This window comes from Balaenoptera borealis, assembly GCF_965194805.1.
Source record: "Balaenoptera borealis genome assembly, chromosome: 2".
NCBI lineage: Eukaryota > Metazoa > Chordata > Mammalia > Artiodactyla > Balaenopteridae > Balaenoptera > Balaenoptera borealis.
In genome coordinates, this window is record NC_138867.1 from 49,283,039 (window position 1) to 49,302,120 (window position 19,082).

The 19,082-nt window shown below is 38.3% G+C and overlaps 1 protein-coding gene across 2 annotated transcripts in view; it reads right to left on the reverse strand.

The window, feature by feature from the left end:
• The window catches only part of DEPDC1B (DEP domain containing 1B), a 278,101-nt gene that overhangs the window by 174,883 nt on the left and 84,136 nt on the right, over positions 1–19,082 (reverse strand). For both annotated transcript variants that reach the window (XM_082382374.1, XM_082382375.1), the window contains exons 8-9: positions 12,686–12,852; positions 10,053–10,229 (exon numbers count right to left, since the gene is read on the reverse strand). In XM_082382374.1, the coding sequence (XP_082238500.1) occupies positions 10,053–10,229; positions 12,686–12,852 (344 nt within the window). The remainder of the gene's footprint in view (positions 1–10,052; positions 10,230–12,685; positions 12,853–19,082) is intronic.

Consider the following 19,082-nt stretch of genomic DNA (forward strand, 5'->3'; position numbering starts at 1 on the left):
CAAGCACACACAATGAACTATGTAGTTTCTTCCCACATCTAGAGAGTCTGTTCCTCCCTCCCTTGGGCACTGACAAAGGTACAAGTTTAGCTCAGCTGCTGTGTAGAGGGAAGTACTGCACCCATCTCCAAACATGTTCATAGCATGAAACTAGTGAAAACGAATGTGCAGACACTACAGGGCAAAAGGCAGAAGGGTGAAATAAGAGGGAAAAAGGTACCAAGATCTATAAATAAAAGCATCCATTAAAAATACTTAATTTCATCCAAATCAAAACTACAATGAGATATCACCTCACACAAGTCAGAATGGTCATCATCAAAAAAATCCACAAATGATAAATGCTGGACAGGGTGTGGAAAGAAGGGAACCCTCCTACACTCTTGGTGGGAATGTAAATTAGTACAGCCACCTTCACAGCACGAAGGTTCCTAAAAAAACTAAAAATAGAGCTACCACATGACCGCGCAATCCCACTCCTGGGCATATATCCAGAGAAAAACATGGTCCGACAGGATACATGCAACCCAATGTTCATTGCAGTACTGTTTACTATAGGCAAGACATGGAAGCAACCTAAATGTCCATCGACAGAGGAATGGATAAAGAAGATATGGTACATATATACAATGAAATATTACCATCCATTAAAAAGAATGAAATAATGCCATTTGCAGCAACATGGATGGACCTAGAGATTGTCAAACTGAGTGAAGTAAGTCAGACAGAGAAAGAAGTATCATATGATATGGCTTACATGTGCAATCTAAAAAGAAATGATACAAATGAACTTATTTACAAAACAGAAACAGACTCACAGACTTAGAGAATGAACTTATCGTTACCAAGGGGCAAATGTGGGGGGAAGGGATAGTTAGGGAGTTTGGGATTGACATGTACACGCTGCCATATTTAAAATGGATAACCAACAAGGACCGACTGTATAGCACAGGGAACTCTGCTCAATGTTATGTGCAGCCTGGATGGGAGGGGAGTTTGGGAGAGAATGGATACACGCATATGTATGGCTGAGTTGCTTTGCTGTGCACCTGAAACTGTCACAACATTGTTAATCGCTATATTCCGATATAAAATAAAAAGTTAAAAAAACTTTTTCAGAGTCCAAGACATTCATCTTCTCAAAAATATAGCACCTACTGTCCTTCTGCAGTGGATAAAATTCCTACCATTACATTCATGTCTTTGGTTTAAGATTTTTCTTTTCCCAGAAGCCACAGTTAAAAATAAATGTGTTAAGAGAATACAGAAGAGGAACCAAGATGGTGGAGTAGAAGGACGTGCTCTCACTCCCTTTTGTGAGAATACCAGAATCACTATTAGCTGCTGGACCATCATCGACAGGAAGACACTGGAACTCACCAAAAAAGATAACCCACATCCAAAGACAAAGGAGAAGCCAAAATGAGATGGTAGAAGGGGCACAATCACAGTAAAATCAAATCCCATAACTACTGGGTGGGTGACTCACAGACTGGAGAACACTTATACCACAGAAGTCCACCCACTGGAGTGAAGGTTCTGAGCCCCAGGTCAGGCTTCCCAACCTGGGGGTCCGGCAACGGGAGGAGGAATTCCTAGAGAATCAGACTTTGGAGCCTAGTGGGATTTGATTGCAGGACTTCGACAGGACTGGGAGAAACAGAGACTCCACTCTTGGAGGGCACAGACAAAGTAGTGTGTGCATCGGGACCCAGGGGAAGGAGCAGTGACTCCAGGGGAGACTGAACCAGACCTACCTGCTAGTGTTGGAGGGTCTCCTGCAGAGGCGGGGGGTGGCTGTGGCTCAACGTGGGGACAAGGACACTGGCAGCAAAAGTTCTGTGACATACTCCTTGGCGTGCGCCCTCCCAGAGTCTGTCATTAGCTCCACCAAAGAGCCCAGGTAGGCTCCAGTGTTGGGTTGCCTCAGGCCAAACAACCAACAGGGAGGGAACCCAGCCCCACCCATCACCAGTCAAGCAGATTAAAGTTTTACTGAGCTATGCCCACCACAGCAACAGTCAGCTCTACCCACCACCAGTCCCTCCCATCAGGAAACTTGCACAAGCCTCCTAGATAGCCTCATCCACCAGAGGGCAGACAGCAGAAGCAAGAAGAACTACAGTCCTGCAGCTTGTGGAACAAAAACCACATTCACAGAAAGATAGACAAGATGCAAAGGCAGAGGGCTATGTACCAGGTGGAGGAACAAGATAGAACCCCAGGAAAACAACTAAATGAAGTGGAGATAGGCAACCTTCCAGAAAAAGAATTCAGAAAAATGATAGTGAAAATGATCCAGGACCTCAGAAAAAGAATGGAGGCAAGATCGAGAAGATGCAAGAAATGTTTAACAAAGACCTACAAGAATTAAAGAACAAACAAACAGAGATGAACAATACAATAACTGAAATGAAAACTACACTAGAAGGAATCAATAGCAGAATAACTGAGGCAGAAGAACGGATAAGTGACCTGGAAGACAGAATGGGGGAATTGACTGCTGCGGAACAGAATAAAGAAAAAAGAATGAAAAGAAATGAAGACAGCCTAAGAGACCTCTGGGACAACACTAAACACAACATTCGCATTATAGGGGTCCCAGAAGGAGAAGAGACAGAGAAAGGACCAGAGAAAATATTTGAAGAGATTATAGTCGAAAAGTTCCCTAACATGGGAAAGGAAATAGCCACCCAAGTCCAGGAAGCACAGTGAGTCCCATACAGGATAAACCCAAGGAGAAATACACCGAGACACATAGTAATCAAATTGGAAAAAACTAAAGACAAAGAAAAATTATTGAAAGCAGCAAGGGAAAAACAACAAATAACATACAAGGGAACTCCCATAAGGTTAACAGCTGATTTCTCAGCAGAAACTCTACAAGCCAGAAGGGAGTGGCACGATATACTTAAAGTGATGAAAGGGAAGAACCTACAACCAAGATTACTCTACCCAGCAAGGATCTCATTCAGATTCGATGGAGAAATCAAAATCTTTACAGAGAAGCAAAAGCTAAGAGAATTCAGCACCACCAAACCAGCTCTACAACAAATGCTAAAGGAACTTCCCTAAGTGGGAAACACAAGAGAAGAAAAGGACCTACAAAAACACCCCAAAACAATTAAGAAAATGGTCATAGGAACATACATATCCATAATTACCTTAAACGTGAATGGATTAAATGCTCCAACCAAAAGACACAGTCTTGCTGAATGGATACAAAACCAAGACCCATACATATGCTGTCTACAAGAGACCCACTTCAGACCTAGGGACACATACAGACTGAAAGTGAGGGGATGGAAAAAGATATTCCATGCAAATGGAAATCAAAAGAAAGCTGGAGTGGCAATACTCATATCAGATAAAATAGACTTTAAAATAAAGAATGTTACAAGAGACAAGGAAGGACACTACATAATGATCAAGGGATCAGTCCAAGAAGAAGATAGAACAATTATAAATATATATGCACCCAACATAGGAGCACCTCAATACATAAGGCAACTGCTAACAGCTCTAAAAGAGGAAACTGACAGTAACACAATAATAGTGGGGGACTTTAACACCTCACTTACACCAATGGACACATCATCCAAAATGAAAATAAATAAGGAAACAGAAGCTTTAAATGACACAATAGACCACATAGGTTTAATTGATATTTACAGGACATTCCATCCAAAAACAGCAGATTATACTTTCTTCTCAAGTGCGCATGGAACATTCTCCAGGATAGATCACATCTTGGGTCACAAATCAAACCTCAGTAAATTTCAGAAAATTGAAATCATATCAAGTATCTTTTCTACCACAACACTATGAGATTAGAAATGAATTACAGGGGAAAAAATGTAAAAAACACAAACACAAGGAAGCTAAACATTACATTACTAAATAACCAAGAGATCACTGAAGAAATCAAAGAGGAAATCAAAAAATACCTAGAGACAAATGACAATAGAAACACAACAATCCAAAACCTATGGGATGCAGCAAAAGCAGTTCTAAGAGGGAAGTTTATAGCTATACAAGCCTACCTCAAGAAACAAGAAAACACTTAAATAAACAATCTAACTTTACACCTAAAGGAACTAGAGAAAGAAGAACAAACAAAACCCAAAGTTAGCAGAAGGAAAGAAATCATAAAGATCAGTGCAGAAATAAATGAAATAGAAACAAAGAAAACAATAGCAAAGATCAAAAAAACTAAAAGCTGGTTCTTTGAGAAGATAAACAAAATTGATTAACAATTAGCCAGACTCATCAAGAAAAAGAGGGAGAGGACTCAAATCAATAAAATTGAATAGAATGAAACGAAAAAGGAGAAGTTACAACAGACACCACAGAAATACAAAGCATCCTAAGAGACTACTACAAGCAACTCTATGCCAATAAAATGGAAAACCTGCAAGAAATGGACAAATTCTTAGAAAGGTATAACCTTCCAAGACTGAACCAGGAAGAAACAGAAAATATGAACAGACCAATCACAAGTAATGAAATTGAAACTGTGATTAAAAATCTTCCAACAAACAAAAGTCCAGGACCAGATGGCTTCACGGGTGAATTCTATCAAACATTTAGAAAAGAGCTAACAGCCACCCTTCTCAAACTCTTCCAAAAAACTGCAGAGGAAGGAACACTCCCAAACTCATTCTATGAGGCCACCATCACCCTGACACCAAAACCAGACAAAGATACTACAAACAAAGAAAATTACAGACCAATATCACTGATGAATATAGATGCAAAAATCCTTAACAAAATACTAGCAAACAGAATCCATCAACACATTAAAAGGATCATACACCATGATCAAGTGGGATTTATCCCAGGGATGCAAGGATTCTTCAATATACGCAAATCAATCAGTGTGATACACCATATTAACAAATTGAAGAATAAAAACCATATGATCATCTCAATAGATGCAGAAAAAGCTTTTGACAAAATTCAACACCCATTTACGATAAAAGCTCTCCAGAAAGTGGGCACAGAGGGAACCTACCTCAACATAATAAAGACCATATACGACAAACCCACAGCAAACATCATTCTCAATGGTGAAAAACTGAAAGCATTTCCTCTAAGATCAGGAACAAGACAAGGATGTCCACTCTCACCACTATTATTCAACATAGTTTTGGAAGTCGTAGTCACGGCAATCAGAGAAGAAAAAGAAATAAAAGGAATACAAATTGGAAAAGAAGAAGTAAAACTGTCACTGTTTGCAGATGACATGATACTATACATAGAGAATCCTAAAAATGTCAACAGAAAACTACTAGAGCTCATCAATGAATTTGGTAAAGTTGCAGGATACAAATTTAATGCACAGAAATCTCTTGCATTCCTATACACTAATGATGAAAAATCTGAAAGAGAAATTAAGGAAACATTCCCATTTACCACTGCAACAAAACGAATAAAATACCTAGGTATATACCTACCTAGGAAGACAAAAGACCTGTATGCAGAAAACTATAAGACACTGATGAAAGAAATTAAAGATGATACCAACAGATGGAGAGATAGACCATGTTCTTGGATTGGAAGAATCAATATTGTGAAAATGACTATACTACCCAAAGCAATCTACAGATTCAATGCAATCCCTATCAAATTACCAATGGCATTTTTTACAGAACTAGAACAAAAAATCTTAAAATTTGTATGGAGACACAAAAGACCCTGAATAGCCAAAGCAGTCTTGAGGGAAAAAAATGGAGCTGGAGGAATTAGACTCCCTGGTTTCAGACTACACTACAAAGCTATAGTAATCAAGACAATATGGTACTGGCACAAAAACAGAAACATAGATCAATGGAACAAGATAGAAAGCCCAGAGATAAACCCACGCACCTATGGTCAACTAATCTACAACAAAGGGGGCAAGGATATACAATGGAGAAAAGACAGTCTCTTCAGTAAGTGGTGCTGGGAAAACTGGACAGCTACATGTAAAAGAATGAAATTAGAACACTTCCTAACACCATGCACAAAAATAAACTCAAAATGGATTAGAGACCTAAATGTAAGACAGGACACTATAAAACTCTTAGAGGAAAACATAGGAAGAACACTCTTTGACATAAATCACAGCAAGATCTTTTTTTGATCCACTTCCTAGAGTAATGGAAATAAAAACAAAAATAAACAAATGGGACCTAATGAAACTTCAAAGCTTTTGCACAGCAAAGGAAACCATAAACAAGACGAAAACACAACCCTCAGAATGGGAGAAAATATTTGCAAACGAATCAACAGCCAAAGGATTGATCTCTAAAATATATAAACAGCTCATGCAGCTCAATATTAAAAAAAACATCCAGAAATGGGCAGAAGGCCTAAATAGATATTTCTCCAAAGAAGACATACAGATGGCCAAGAAGCATATGAAAAGCTGCCCAACATCACTAATTATTAGAGAAATGCAAATCAAAACTACAATGAGGTATCACCTCACACCAGTTAGAATGGGCATCATCAGAAAATCTACAAACAACAAATGCTGGAGAGGGTGTGGAGAAAAGGGAACCCTCTTGCACTGTTGGTGGGAATGTAAATTGATACAGCCACTATGGAGAGCAGTATGGGGGTTCCTTAAAAAACTAAAAATAGAATTACCATATGATCCAGCAATCCCACTACTGGGCATATACCCAGAGAAAACCATAATTCAAAAAGACACATGCACCCCAATGTTCATTGCAGCACTATTTACAATAGCCAGGTCATGGAAGCAACCTAAATGCCCATCGACAGACGAATGGATAAAGAAGTTGTGGTACATATATACAATGGAATATTACTCAGCCATAAAAAGGAACGAAATTGGGTCATTTGTTGACATGTGGATGGATCTAGAGACTGTAATACAGAGTGAAGTAAGTCAGAAAGAGAAAAACAAATATCGTATATTAACGCATGTATGTGGAACCTAGAAAAATGGTATAGATGAACCGGTTTGCAGGGCAGAAATTGAGACACAGATGTAGAGAATAAACGTATGGACACCAAGGGGGGAAAGTCGTGGGGGGGTGGGAATGGTGATGTGATGAACTGGGCGATTGGGATTGACATGTATACACTGATGTGTATAAAACTGATGACTAATAAGAACCTGCTATATAAAAAAATTAATTAAATAAAATTCAAAAACAAAAAAAAATTTTTAAATAAATAAATGTGTTGCCAAGAAGGGTTATTCCATGAAGAACATTCCATGTCTCAGCATCAGTTTACCAGGTCATTTAGAGACAACCCAAGAGAAACAGACCAGAACCACAAGGAAAGGAGGACACACACAACACTTAATTTTTATTTGAACCAAGAATTCTGGAAAAAGTAGAAAAGGGCCAGAATAAAGGGTGAGGCCCAGGTAAAATGTGCCAGCCGAAGCCTAGGACATGAGAAAAACACAAGATATCTATGATTAAAGGGTACAAGAGGAAGAAGAGGGTTACAGACAAGGTCAACAGAAGGTTGGTATCAAAAACAATGCTGACCTCACTGTTTTTATCTATCCCAGGATCAGCCCTGAAACTGCCCCAAAACAATTCACCAGAACAGTCCAAGTAACACTTCGTTTTCAGAAAGGTACCACCCTAAATGTGTTACGACGGAGGGGCTGAGTACCCTGTGTGAGAGAAGAGAGATCTATAGGCTTTGAGCACTAAAACAAACAATTGTTTGGCAATTCTAATGAGTGTGTACTTCTAAGAGAGAAAATGTAACTGGACAGTTGGGTGGTTACTGATTTTATTCAGGGCCATCACAGGTCATGCTACTCTGCGGTTAAGTTAATCATCACTCAGCCTTCTGATCTTCCGCTGACAGTGAAGGGCTCACAGGGTTACGTTCCTGCAGTACACGCCTGTGCCACGTGAATACACAAGCCCAGCAAGGATGCGAGAGCAACGGAGTCACTGCCATCACTTTTCCTTTTACAGAAATTCAGTAAAAGTATTTCTCTTCATTTTCATGTTTTTTTTTTTTCAGTTTGGCTCATAAAGTATCAAGGGGAGGTGGGAGATTAAAAGAACAGTAATATTACACTTTTCACCCATTTAAATGGCAAAGGTATGTATGTTAATAATAATACCCAAAGTAGTCAAGGGTGTAAAGAAATGAACACTTTCTTATACCAACAATGGGAATGTAACTTGGAACAATCACCCTAAATGGAAATTTGACAACATGCAATCAATGTTTAACACACATTCATGGTCTTTCACCATGAAATGCCACTCCTAGGAATTTATTCTTAGAAAGTAATCACAGATGGACCAAAAAAAAAATCTAACTATAAAAATATTTACTGTTATAATGTTTGTAAAATAGAAAAAAAAATGGAAACAGTATAAATATCAACCAAAGAAAATCATTTAAATAAATTATGGTATATTCATATTATGGAATATTATGTTACCAATCATAATGATATTGTGGAATATATAACAATAATGTTGATAATAATAACAGCAGCAGTACCAGATGAGGGCTTACTATGTGATAAACATTATTCTAAGCACTTTACATGTCTTAAGCCATTCAATCCCCAAAATAGCCTTAGGAGGTAGCTATTAACTATTGTTATCCCATTTTACAGATGAAAAAAAGAGATGGTGGGGCAGATGCTAAAGCAGAGAGTCGTTATACAACATGCCTAATGGCTAATAAAGGGCACATAAGAAATTCAAACACCATTTAGTCTGTGCTCCTGGCCATTCTGGGTCAATAAAGAATATTTAACGATGTGGAAACTTCTTCTTGTTGTATTGTTAAGAGAAAGTAAGTTATAAAAGAGGAACAAAGGAAGGAGGGAAAGAAGGAAGGAAGGGAGGGAGAGGGGGAAATAGAAAAGACTTAACTCTGACTGAACATTTAGAGTTACTCTGATATTTTTTAATGTGTGTTTTCTCTATTTTCCAAATTCCTTCAATGTATTAGGTGATAATTACCAAAAAATAGGAAAATTTTTTATTTTAATTTTTAAACTGCACACTGAAAACAGATGGTTATTTACTTTAATGATACTTTGGGAGGTAGCAGCTCACTGGTCCTTAATTGTGGAGCCTCAAAAAATGCTTAAGGGGAAAGAGGGCCAGTCATTCAGAAGGAGACAAGCAGAACTGCCTGCCTTTAACCAACGTTTCTGCTCCTGCAGGCTGACAACAAACCCTTCTGGGGGGCCCACGTTATAGCAATACATTACATTTCTTTTGCACCATTTTATTATAATGACTGCAATGACAAAAACAATAAATACCTTTCAAAAAGTATCTGCCATATGACAGACATTTTTGCCAGGGGTTTTACAATGTAGTATCTACTCTTTACAACAACTTCATCGAGTAGGTATTGACCATTTTAACACTTGCAGAAACTAAAATCCAGAGGGCTTAAGGGACTTGCCCAAAGCCACATAACCAGGAAAGTGGGGAGCCAGGAGTTTGGCCCAGGTCCTTATGGCTCTGAAGCAGGGTTCTTCTACCACACCATGTTTTACAGTGAGGCAGTATGGCATAGTAGTTAAGAGCACTGATTCTGGAAAACAATTTTATCAATTTGAATCCTAGCTCTGTGACCTTGGACAAATTACTTATGCTCTCTGTGCCTCGGCTTTCTCATTCAAAAAATAGTACCTAGGTGGCAGGGCTATTATGAATCAAGACTTTATTGCACATAAATCACTTCCATCAGGAAGTATATGTAGATTCTGAACAAACTCATTTTAGGAATTTGCAACCAAAAGTATGCAGCATTGATCAACACAACAAAACCTAGTGGACATTCCACAAATTTTCAAAGATAATAACAAACATGTGCAGTGCCTACTATGTGCCACGCCCGGTTATAAGCACTTTGCACAAATTAACTCACTCAATCTTCAAAACAAAAAATGCCAAGAAGCCTAGCAAACTTACATAACTTTCTACTGGCAATTTTATAATTATAAAATTATATTTATATAATTATAATAATATATTTAATTATATTAAATAATATACATAATTATATAATTATAATATCCCTTCCTTTACCTGGACTCTTCGTAGATGGGCCACACGTTCCTCTATGGAGGTCTGCAAGGCCAAAGGGACTTTCAGAATCTCTTGGTAATTGTCCATCAGAAACGTCACCAACCTAGCAGCTAATAAATCATCCAAGTCCACTTCATCTTTGGAACACAAGATGCAATGGGAAAATGTCTGAACCATCTAAAAAAAAAAAAAAATAGGGGGTAGGGAGGGTGAATTTTTAAATAAACACAGATGAGTTTTTTTCCCTACTCTGAACTGAATGCCATCTAATTTGCAAAAAGCAAATGTGACCAGTTAGTGAGAAATGGCCCACAGCACAGGGTGCACATCTCACCTGGCACCTGGCCACACCTAGTCATCTCAGATGGGCTGATCTTCTCATCAACCAGCATGAAGAGAATGTGCGTCACATCTCACAGAGACTTAGCAGAGATGCTTGTCTGAGCAGTTTTTAAAGGCACCCCCTTTTATAGATGGTTTTAAATATATATATTTAAACAAATTCTGAAAATTATTATCACCATCACAACTTGGATCATGTAGCACTTTTAAGTTAAAAGTACTTTATAGCCATTTAGTCTAATAATATTCTAATTTCATTATTGTCTTATTTCGTTGTTTTTTTAAAAAAAAAAATTTTGCTAGCACAATCTATGTGCCTCAACGATTAGTTTTTCCTAGTTAATGTTATTTTCTTCAGGATTTTGTATGTACATTTGACAACCACCTTTGAACAAAACCATCAGAAGTGCATTAGGTGATGAAATACAAAAAATATTATAGCAGTTGTTTCCATAGAATTCATTTTAACTAATCCATTCTTAATGCAATCCTTTGGATGGACTTTTTTTCCCTTTTCCTACTAATTTTATTGTTGACAATCTTATTTCAAAATCTATAAGCATGTAAATGAAACAAGTCAGGCACAGAAAGACAAATACTATATGATATCACTTATATATGGAAACTAAAAAATACAAGAAACTAGTGAATATAACAAAAAAGAAACAGACTCACAGATATAGTGAACAAACAAGTGGTTACCAGTGGGGAGAGTGAAGAGGGGAGGCACAATATGTGGAATCTAAAAAAATGGTACAAATGAACCTATTTACAAAACAGAAATTGAGTCACAGATGTAGAAAACAAACTTATAGGTACCAAAAGGGAAAGGGGCAGAGGGATAAATTGGGAGATTGGGATTGACATATACATACTACTATATATAAAATAGATAGCTAATAAGAACCTACTGTATAGCACCTACTGTATCTATTCAACACTCTGTAATGACCTATATGGAAACAGAACCGAAAAAAGAGTAGATATATGTACATGCATAACTGACTCACTTTTCTGTACAGCAGAAACTAACACAACATTGTAAATCAACTATACTCCAATTAAAAAAAAAAGAATTACAAACTATTATGTATAAAATAAGCTACAAGGATATATTATACAGCACAAGAAATATAGCCAATATTTTATACCAACTATAAGTGGAACATAACGTTTAAAAATTGTAAATCACTATATTATACGCCTGCAACTTATATAATATTGTACATCAACTACAATTTTAAAAAACCTATAAGCATGACATCATGTAATTCTGTTTAATAAGACTTCATTTCATCAACATACTGCAGATGATACTTTCTCTTCACTCACATGTATGTACAGAGGGAGAGACACACACAGAGACTCTTTATTTGGAGAATAGGGATCTGTGAGTGCCTTGAAATTGTATAGAAAATTTTACACATGCATTCTTCTGGGGAATAGATGCAAAGTTTTCTTCAGCTTTTCAAAAAGGTCCATTAGCCCACCTACCCATCCACCCACCCCCCAAAAAAGGTCAAGAATCACTCTACTGGGTGCTGATTTGTCCTCTGATCTTATGCCACACCTCTAAAAGTCGAACAGTGGACCCTCAGGCATACACAATGGTTCACCAACATATGGAAAGGATGTACATCCCAATGAAACATCAATTTTGCTCTAAGATATTTTTTGAGGAAAATTAATAAATTTTGCTAATAAATAATTCTAAACCTAGACCCTATTTTAAAACACATGCTGACATGACAAAGTAGAATTCAAAATTAGCCTATGTTTTTAAGCAAAACTGAGAATATATTAGGAAATATCCTCACTCATGGACCCTTAGATCATACCCTGAAAGATACACATTCTTTCCTTCCAAGTTGTCTGGTCTAACTCCATATTTTACTTCTTCCCTCTTTAATCCATGATATATGCTGCATCTTCTCTTACTGGTTATAGTAACAAAGGCTTTGCGACCCTTTTTGTCCTGGAGGAGAGAATGCTGCTTCTTGACAGGCCAGTAATCCTTTCTGTCCATGCTTCCTTCTCTTTGTGTTGACAGCAGGCAGGATGCAGCAGCTATCTCTACACGCAGTGTCTACCTCTACTCACTCTTTACTTTTCATTATGTTCTTTAAGTCACTAAGACCAAAAGCACAATACCAGTCTGGGTGGATTCCAAGCCATGGCTCTTTAAGCGAGCCTGCCTTGTACCTTCCTCTGGTTGCCAAGCTAGTAAACTTTACTCAAGTGAATTTTAACCCCCAAACTCCAGTCCTCGTAGATGTCAGAAATCAACCTACCAGTGTTCGGGTGCCAAAGCCATCACACAGTGGTGGCATCTCCTTATTTAAGCAGATCCTTGCCATCATCCTCATCAACAGCTGTAACTTTCTTCTATTTTCAGGAGGCAGGAGGAGGCAGCAAATTTGAAATGCTTCAATGGCCATTTCCTCTTTCTGTAACAAACCTGATTTAGAAAAAAAAAAGGTTCTAATCCTTTAAAAACCTATAGCCTACCTGACTCTATTATGTTCATATTTTTACAAAACATGTATTACTAAAATTATATAAAGCATGTTTGCATGTGCAATTATACTGGGCTAACTGACATAGATCCACTGTCACAAATAAGCATAGAAAACACGAACCACCAACTAGCGTTGGCAAATATATAAAACAAATACAGCCATTTCCCCCTCCCACACCCTGGACAGATACAACTAAATTTTCATAGCATTCTTTCCCTCTGAACCAAGAGCAGTCAGGTTAAGCCTAACTTAACTCTCAACACTCTGTAAGAGGTCCAAGACAGCATGAGCAAGAACATGAATGTGCCATCACTGCCCTGAAGTTTCCCCTTTTGTACTATTTCCTCATGAGGAGCATGGTCACCATCCTGCATGACTCTCATAGACTAAATAATAGGACTAATGCTGTTAGAGTCGTTCTGGTGCCTAATGGCTCTGCTTCTTTCTAAATAATACCTTCCTCCCACTTAAGCTACTTTTTCTAGCTAAGTGTGATGATTCAATTGTGTTACATGTCATCCCTCCTCACCCAATATGATTTTGCTAAAAATTAGGGTATTCTAATATCGTGCTCTCTTCAACCATATTTGTCTCTGGACACACACACCTCCAAGCCTTCTGAAGAGATGAGACTGCTTTCACCGATTTATTGGTTCATATCCAACTTTTTCAAGTTCCAACTAGTCTCTGCTTGGAGACAAAACCATCTTTTATATTCAGTAAATATTTACTGGCCATGTACGATATGCCAGGAACAATGCTAGGTCTCAGAAATATAAAAATATGCCAGGTACCTTCCTTTAAAGAGCTTATGCACTGTGAGAAGGAGAGGCCCATAAAAAAGTAAGTAGCAAAATGTGAGAGGTGCTGCAAGAGACATGTGCAACAGGCATATTAGGGAACCTGTAAGTCACTCAATAAGACTATAGCATAGGCTGTGAGTGTCCAATAGAAATGAAGCAAAAAAGGTTAGCAGAGATGAGATCTTAGAAGGCCTTGAATGCCAGACTAAGGACTTTGGGTTTGAAGAGAAAAAAGGAAAGGAGCTGGGGAATGATGAGAAAATACTCCTAGAGTTTTGGGGAAAGTTACTCACTAAGGACATTTGAGCAGAAATCTGAAGAAAATGAGAGTAAGCCTGGCAAATATCACAGAGACAAATTTTCAAGGTAAAGGAAATAGCAATTACAAAGATTGTGACAAGGGAGTATGTCTGGAATGTTTGAGGAACAGCAATGAGGGCAGTGTGAAGAGAGAGGAGTATGCAAGGAATATTCAAGTCAGAAATGAGGTTAGAGAGGAAGTCAAGAGCCAGATCATGTAGAACCTTGTAGACCATCATTAAGGACTCTGGTTTTCACTGTAAGTGACCCAAGAAGTCATTGAAGGATTCTGGGCAGGAGAGCCATTTAATTTGAATTATTTTTACTCTGGCAGCTGTATAGAGAATAGACTATAAGGGGGTAACAGGGAGGGAGGAAGGAAGATTCAAGGCATGATTGCAGTCTGTATGAGGTTGGAACTGGTAGCAGTTGGATCTGGTCAAGACCAATTAAATTCTACATCTATTTCTCCACGAAGTCTTTTACTTTTGCGACAAAGGCTTCTATCACATTAGGCCACAAATCCCTTCTTCTACCAAATTATAAACACCTGCAGAGAGTCAAATTTCACCTTAACTTTATATGTTTCATATACATATATACACACACACAGTTTTATAAATAAGACTTCAAGATAATTGAAATCATAATGCATTTCTTTTGGCAAGCCCTATTTCCTAGTATATGGTACAAAGCATAAAAGTAAACATTCAAGGGTTGGGAGAGGGACAAAATGGTAGAGTAGAAAGACCCTGAACTCACCTTCTCTCATGGGCACACCAAAGTTGCAACTGCTTACAGAGCTATGAAAATGACCTGAAGACTAGCAGAAAAGATTTTCCACAACTAAAGATATAAAGAAAGAGTCACAATGAAACAGGTAGGAGGAGCAGAGATTCAATATTAAAGGACCCACATAAATGAGTGGGCAACCCACAAATGGTAGGAATATCACAACTGCAGAGGTCCTCCCCAGAAAGTGAGGGGTCAGATCCTACATAGTGCTCACCAGCTTGGGGTTCCTGCACCAGAAGGACAAGCACCCAGGACATTTGGCTTTGAAACCAAGTGGGGCTTACATTCAGGAGGGCTGGAGGGCTGGAGGAAACAACAGAGACTCCACTCTTTTTTTTTTTTTCCATTTGCATTCTTAATTTATTTATTTATTTATTTTTGGCTGTGTTGGGTCTTCGTTTCTGTGCGAGGGCTTTCTCCAGTTGCAGCAAGCGGGGGCCACTCTTCATCGCGGTGTGCGGGCCTCTCACCATTGCGGCCTCTCTTGTTGCGGAGCACAGGCTCCAGATGCGCAGGCTCAGTAGTTGTGGCTCACGGGCCCAGTTGCTCCGCGGCACGTGGGATCCTCCCAGACCAGGGCACGAACCCATGTCCCCTGCACTGGCAGGCGGACTCTCAACCACTGTGCCACCAGGGAAGCCCCAAGACTCCACTCTTAAAGGGCATGTGCAAAATCTCATGCACTCTGAGTCCCAGCACAGAAGCAGTAGTTTGAAAGGAGCCTGGGTCAAACCAACTTGCTCATCTTGGAGAGTCTCCCAGAGAGGGAGGAGGAGACTGGGATTCTCCCTGGGGGTGGAGACACTGGCAGCAGCCATTTTGGGGAGCTTATTGTACCGTGATGAACCAGTGCTGGCAAGCACCATTTTGGAATCCTCCCTCTAATCTATTAGTGCCAGGGGGCCTGCCCCACCCACCAGCGGGTCCACAGCAGCCATGGACCACCAGATCACAGAGCCAGCCATGTGTGAAGCCTACCCCGCCCTCCAGCAAGGCCACATCCACCACACGACTCAGGGCTTTGCAGTCAATTGGGCTGGGGGTGAAGGGGAGCAGCCCCACCTCCCAGTGCACCCACAGTAGGTGGCCTCACCACAACAAAAGGGCAAACACAGCCTACATAGGGAGCACCTGCAGGGCATATAGCTCTGGTGACCAGAAGGGGGTGATGTGCTTCTGGGTCCCACAATACATCTCCTATACAAAGCTACTTCTCCAAGATCAGGAAATGTAACCAACCTACTAAATACATAGACATAAAAACAGAGAATTATGCAAAATGAGGATAAGAAGCAATATATTCCAAAAGAAGGAACAATACAAAACCTCAGGGAAAAAACTTAAAGTGGAGATAAGCAATCTACCCAATAAAGAGTTCTGGGTAATGACAATAAAGATACTCACTGAACTCAGGAGAGGAATGGACGAACACAGTGAGAATTTCAACAAAGAGTTAGAAAACATAAAGAACCAAACGAAGTGGAAGAATACAATCATTGAAATACACTAGAAGGAATCAATAGTAGACTAGATATAGTAGACCCAGAGGAACAAATCAGCAATCTGGAAGACAGAGTAGTGGAAATTCACCCAGCTGAACAAAAAAAAAACAGAAAAAGAATTTTTTAAAATGAGGATAGTTTAAGAGACCTCTGGAACAGTATTAAGTATGCTAACATTTGAATTATAGGGGTCCCAGAAGGAGAACAGAGAGAGAAGGGGGCAGAGAACTTATTTGAAGAAATCACAGCTGAAAATATCCCTAACCTGGCAAAGGAAAAAAACATCCAGGCCCAGGAAGTAGAGAGTCCCAAACAAGATTAACCCCAAAAGGTCCACAACAAGACACATTATAATTAAAATGGCAAAAATTAAATGTAAAGAGAGAATCCTAAAAGCAGCAAGAGAAAATCAACTAGTTAGGTAGGAGGGGAAGTCCCATAAAACCACAAGGTGACTTTTCAGCAGAAACTTTGTGGGCCAGAAGGGAGTGGAACAATATACCCAAAGAGATGAAAGGAAAAATACCTACAACCAAGAATACTCTACCCAACAAGGTTATCATTCAGATTTGAAGGAGAGATAAAGAGTTTTACAGATATGCAAAAGCTAGAAAGGCTTCAGCACCACCAAACTGGCCTTACACAAAATGTTAAGGGACTTCTCGAAGCAAAAAAGAAAAGGCCACAACTAGAAATGTAAAAATTATGAAAGGAAAAATCTCACTGGTAAAGGCAAACATACAGTAAAGGTAGTGGATCAACCAGTTATAAAGCTAATAGGAAGTTTAAAAGGCAAAAGTAGTAAAATTCACCTATATCCACAATAAGTAGTCAAAGGATACACAAAACAAAAAGATGAAGAAATCAAAAAATACCTGGAGGCAAATGAAAGCGGAAATACAATGATCCAAAATTGATGGGATGAAGCAAAAGCAGTTCTGAGAGGGAAGTGACACAAGCTTACTTCAGGAAACAAGAAAATCTCAAACAACCTAAACTTACACCTAAAGGAACTAGAAAAAGAAGAACAAACAAAATCTAAAGTTAGTAGAAGGAAAGAAATAAATATCAGAGAAGAAACAAATGAAAAAAAGACTAAAAACAAAAGACAAACCAAAAAATAAAAAACACCAATTACACTAAAGGCTGGTTCTTTAAAAAGATAAACAAAATTGATAAATCGTTAGATTCATCAAGAAAAAAGAGAGAGGGCCCAAATCAATAAAATCAGAAATGAAAGAGGAGAAGTTAAACAGATACCACAGAAATACAAAGGATCATAAGAGATTACCGCAAACAAAAATTATATGCCAGTAAATTGGACAACCTAAAAGAAATGGATAACTTCCTAGAAATGTACAGTCTCCCAAGACTAAATCCAAAAGAAATAGAAAACTTGAACAGACCAATTACCAATAATGAAATTGAATCAGTAATCAAAAAACCCCAAACAAACAAAAGTCCAGGACCAGAAAACTGTTAGAACTAATAAACAAATCCAGTAAAGCTGCAGGATACAAAATCAATATACAAAAATCTGTTGCATTACTATACACTAATAATGAACTATCAGAAAAAGAAATTAAGAAAATCCCATTTACAATTGCATCAGAAAGAATAAAATACCTAGGAGATAAAAAACTTGTACTCTGAAAACAATGAGACATTAATGAAAGAATTCAAAGATGACAAAAACAACTGGACAGATGTGCAGTGTTCATGCATTCGTGCTCATTGTTAAAATGGCCATACTGCCCAGGGCAATCTACAAATTCAATGTAATCCTTAGCAAAACACAACTGGCATTTTCTACAGAACAAGAATAAATAATTCTAAATAATTTTTATGGAAACACAAAAGACCCTGAATAGCCAAAACAATCTTGAGAAGGAAAAACAATGCTGAAGGTAGCATACTCCCTGATTTAAAACTATACTACAAAGCTTCAGTCATCAAAACAGTATGGTACTGGTACAAAAACAGACACACAGATCAATGGAACAGAATAGACAGGCCAGAAGTAAACCACACTAATATGGGCAATTAATCTCCAATAAAGGAGGCAAGAATATACAATAGGGATAAGACAGCCACTTCAATAATTGGCGCTGGGAAAACTGGAAAACTACACGTAAAAGAATCGAACTGGAGTACTCTCTCACACCATGCACAAAAATAAATTCAAAATGGATTAAAGACTTAAATGTAACACCTGAAACCATAAAACTTCTAGAAGAAAACAGGCAGCGTGCTCTTTGACACTGGTCTTATAATATTTTTTGGATATGTATCCAAAAAAACAAAAGCAAAAGTAAACAAATGGGACAACATCAAACTAAAAAGCTTTTTGCATGGTGAAGGAAACTATGAACAAAAGGAAAAGGCCAATTACTGAATGGGAGAAGATATTTACAAACAATGTATCCAATAAGGGGTTAATACCCCCCCACAAAAAAAACAGAACTCATACAATTCAACATCAGAAAACCAAACAACCTGATTAAAAAGGGGACAGAGGATCTGAACAGACATTTTTCCAAAGAAAACATACAAATGGCCTACAGGCACATGGAAAGATGTTCAACATCACTCATCATCAGGGAAATGCAAATCAAAACCACAGTGAGATACCACCTCACACCTGTCAGAATGGCTGTTATCAAAAAGACAACAAGTAAGGGTTGGCAAAGATGTGGAGAAAAGGGAACTCTTGTGCACTGTTAATGGGAATGCAAATTGGTGCAGCCATTATGGAAAACATTATAGAGA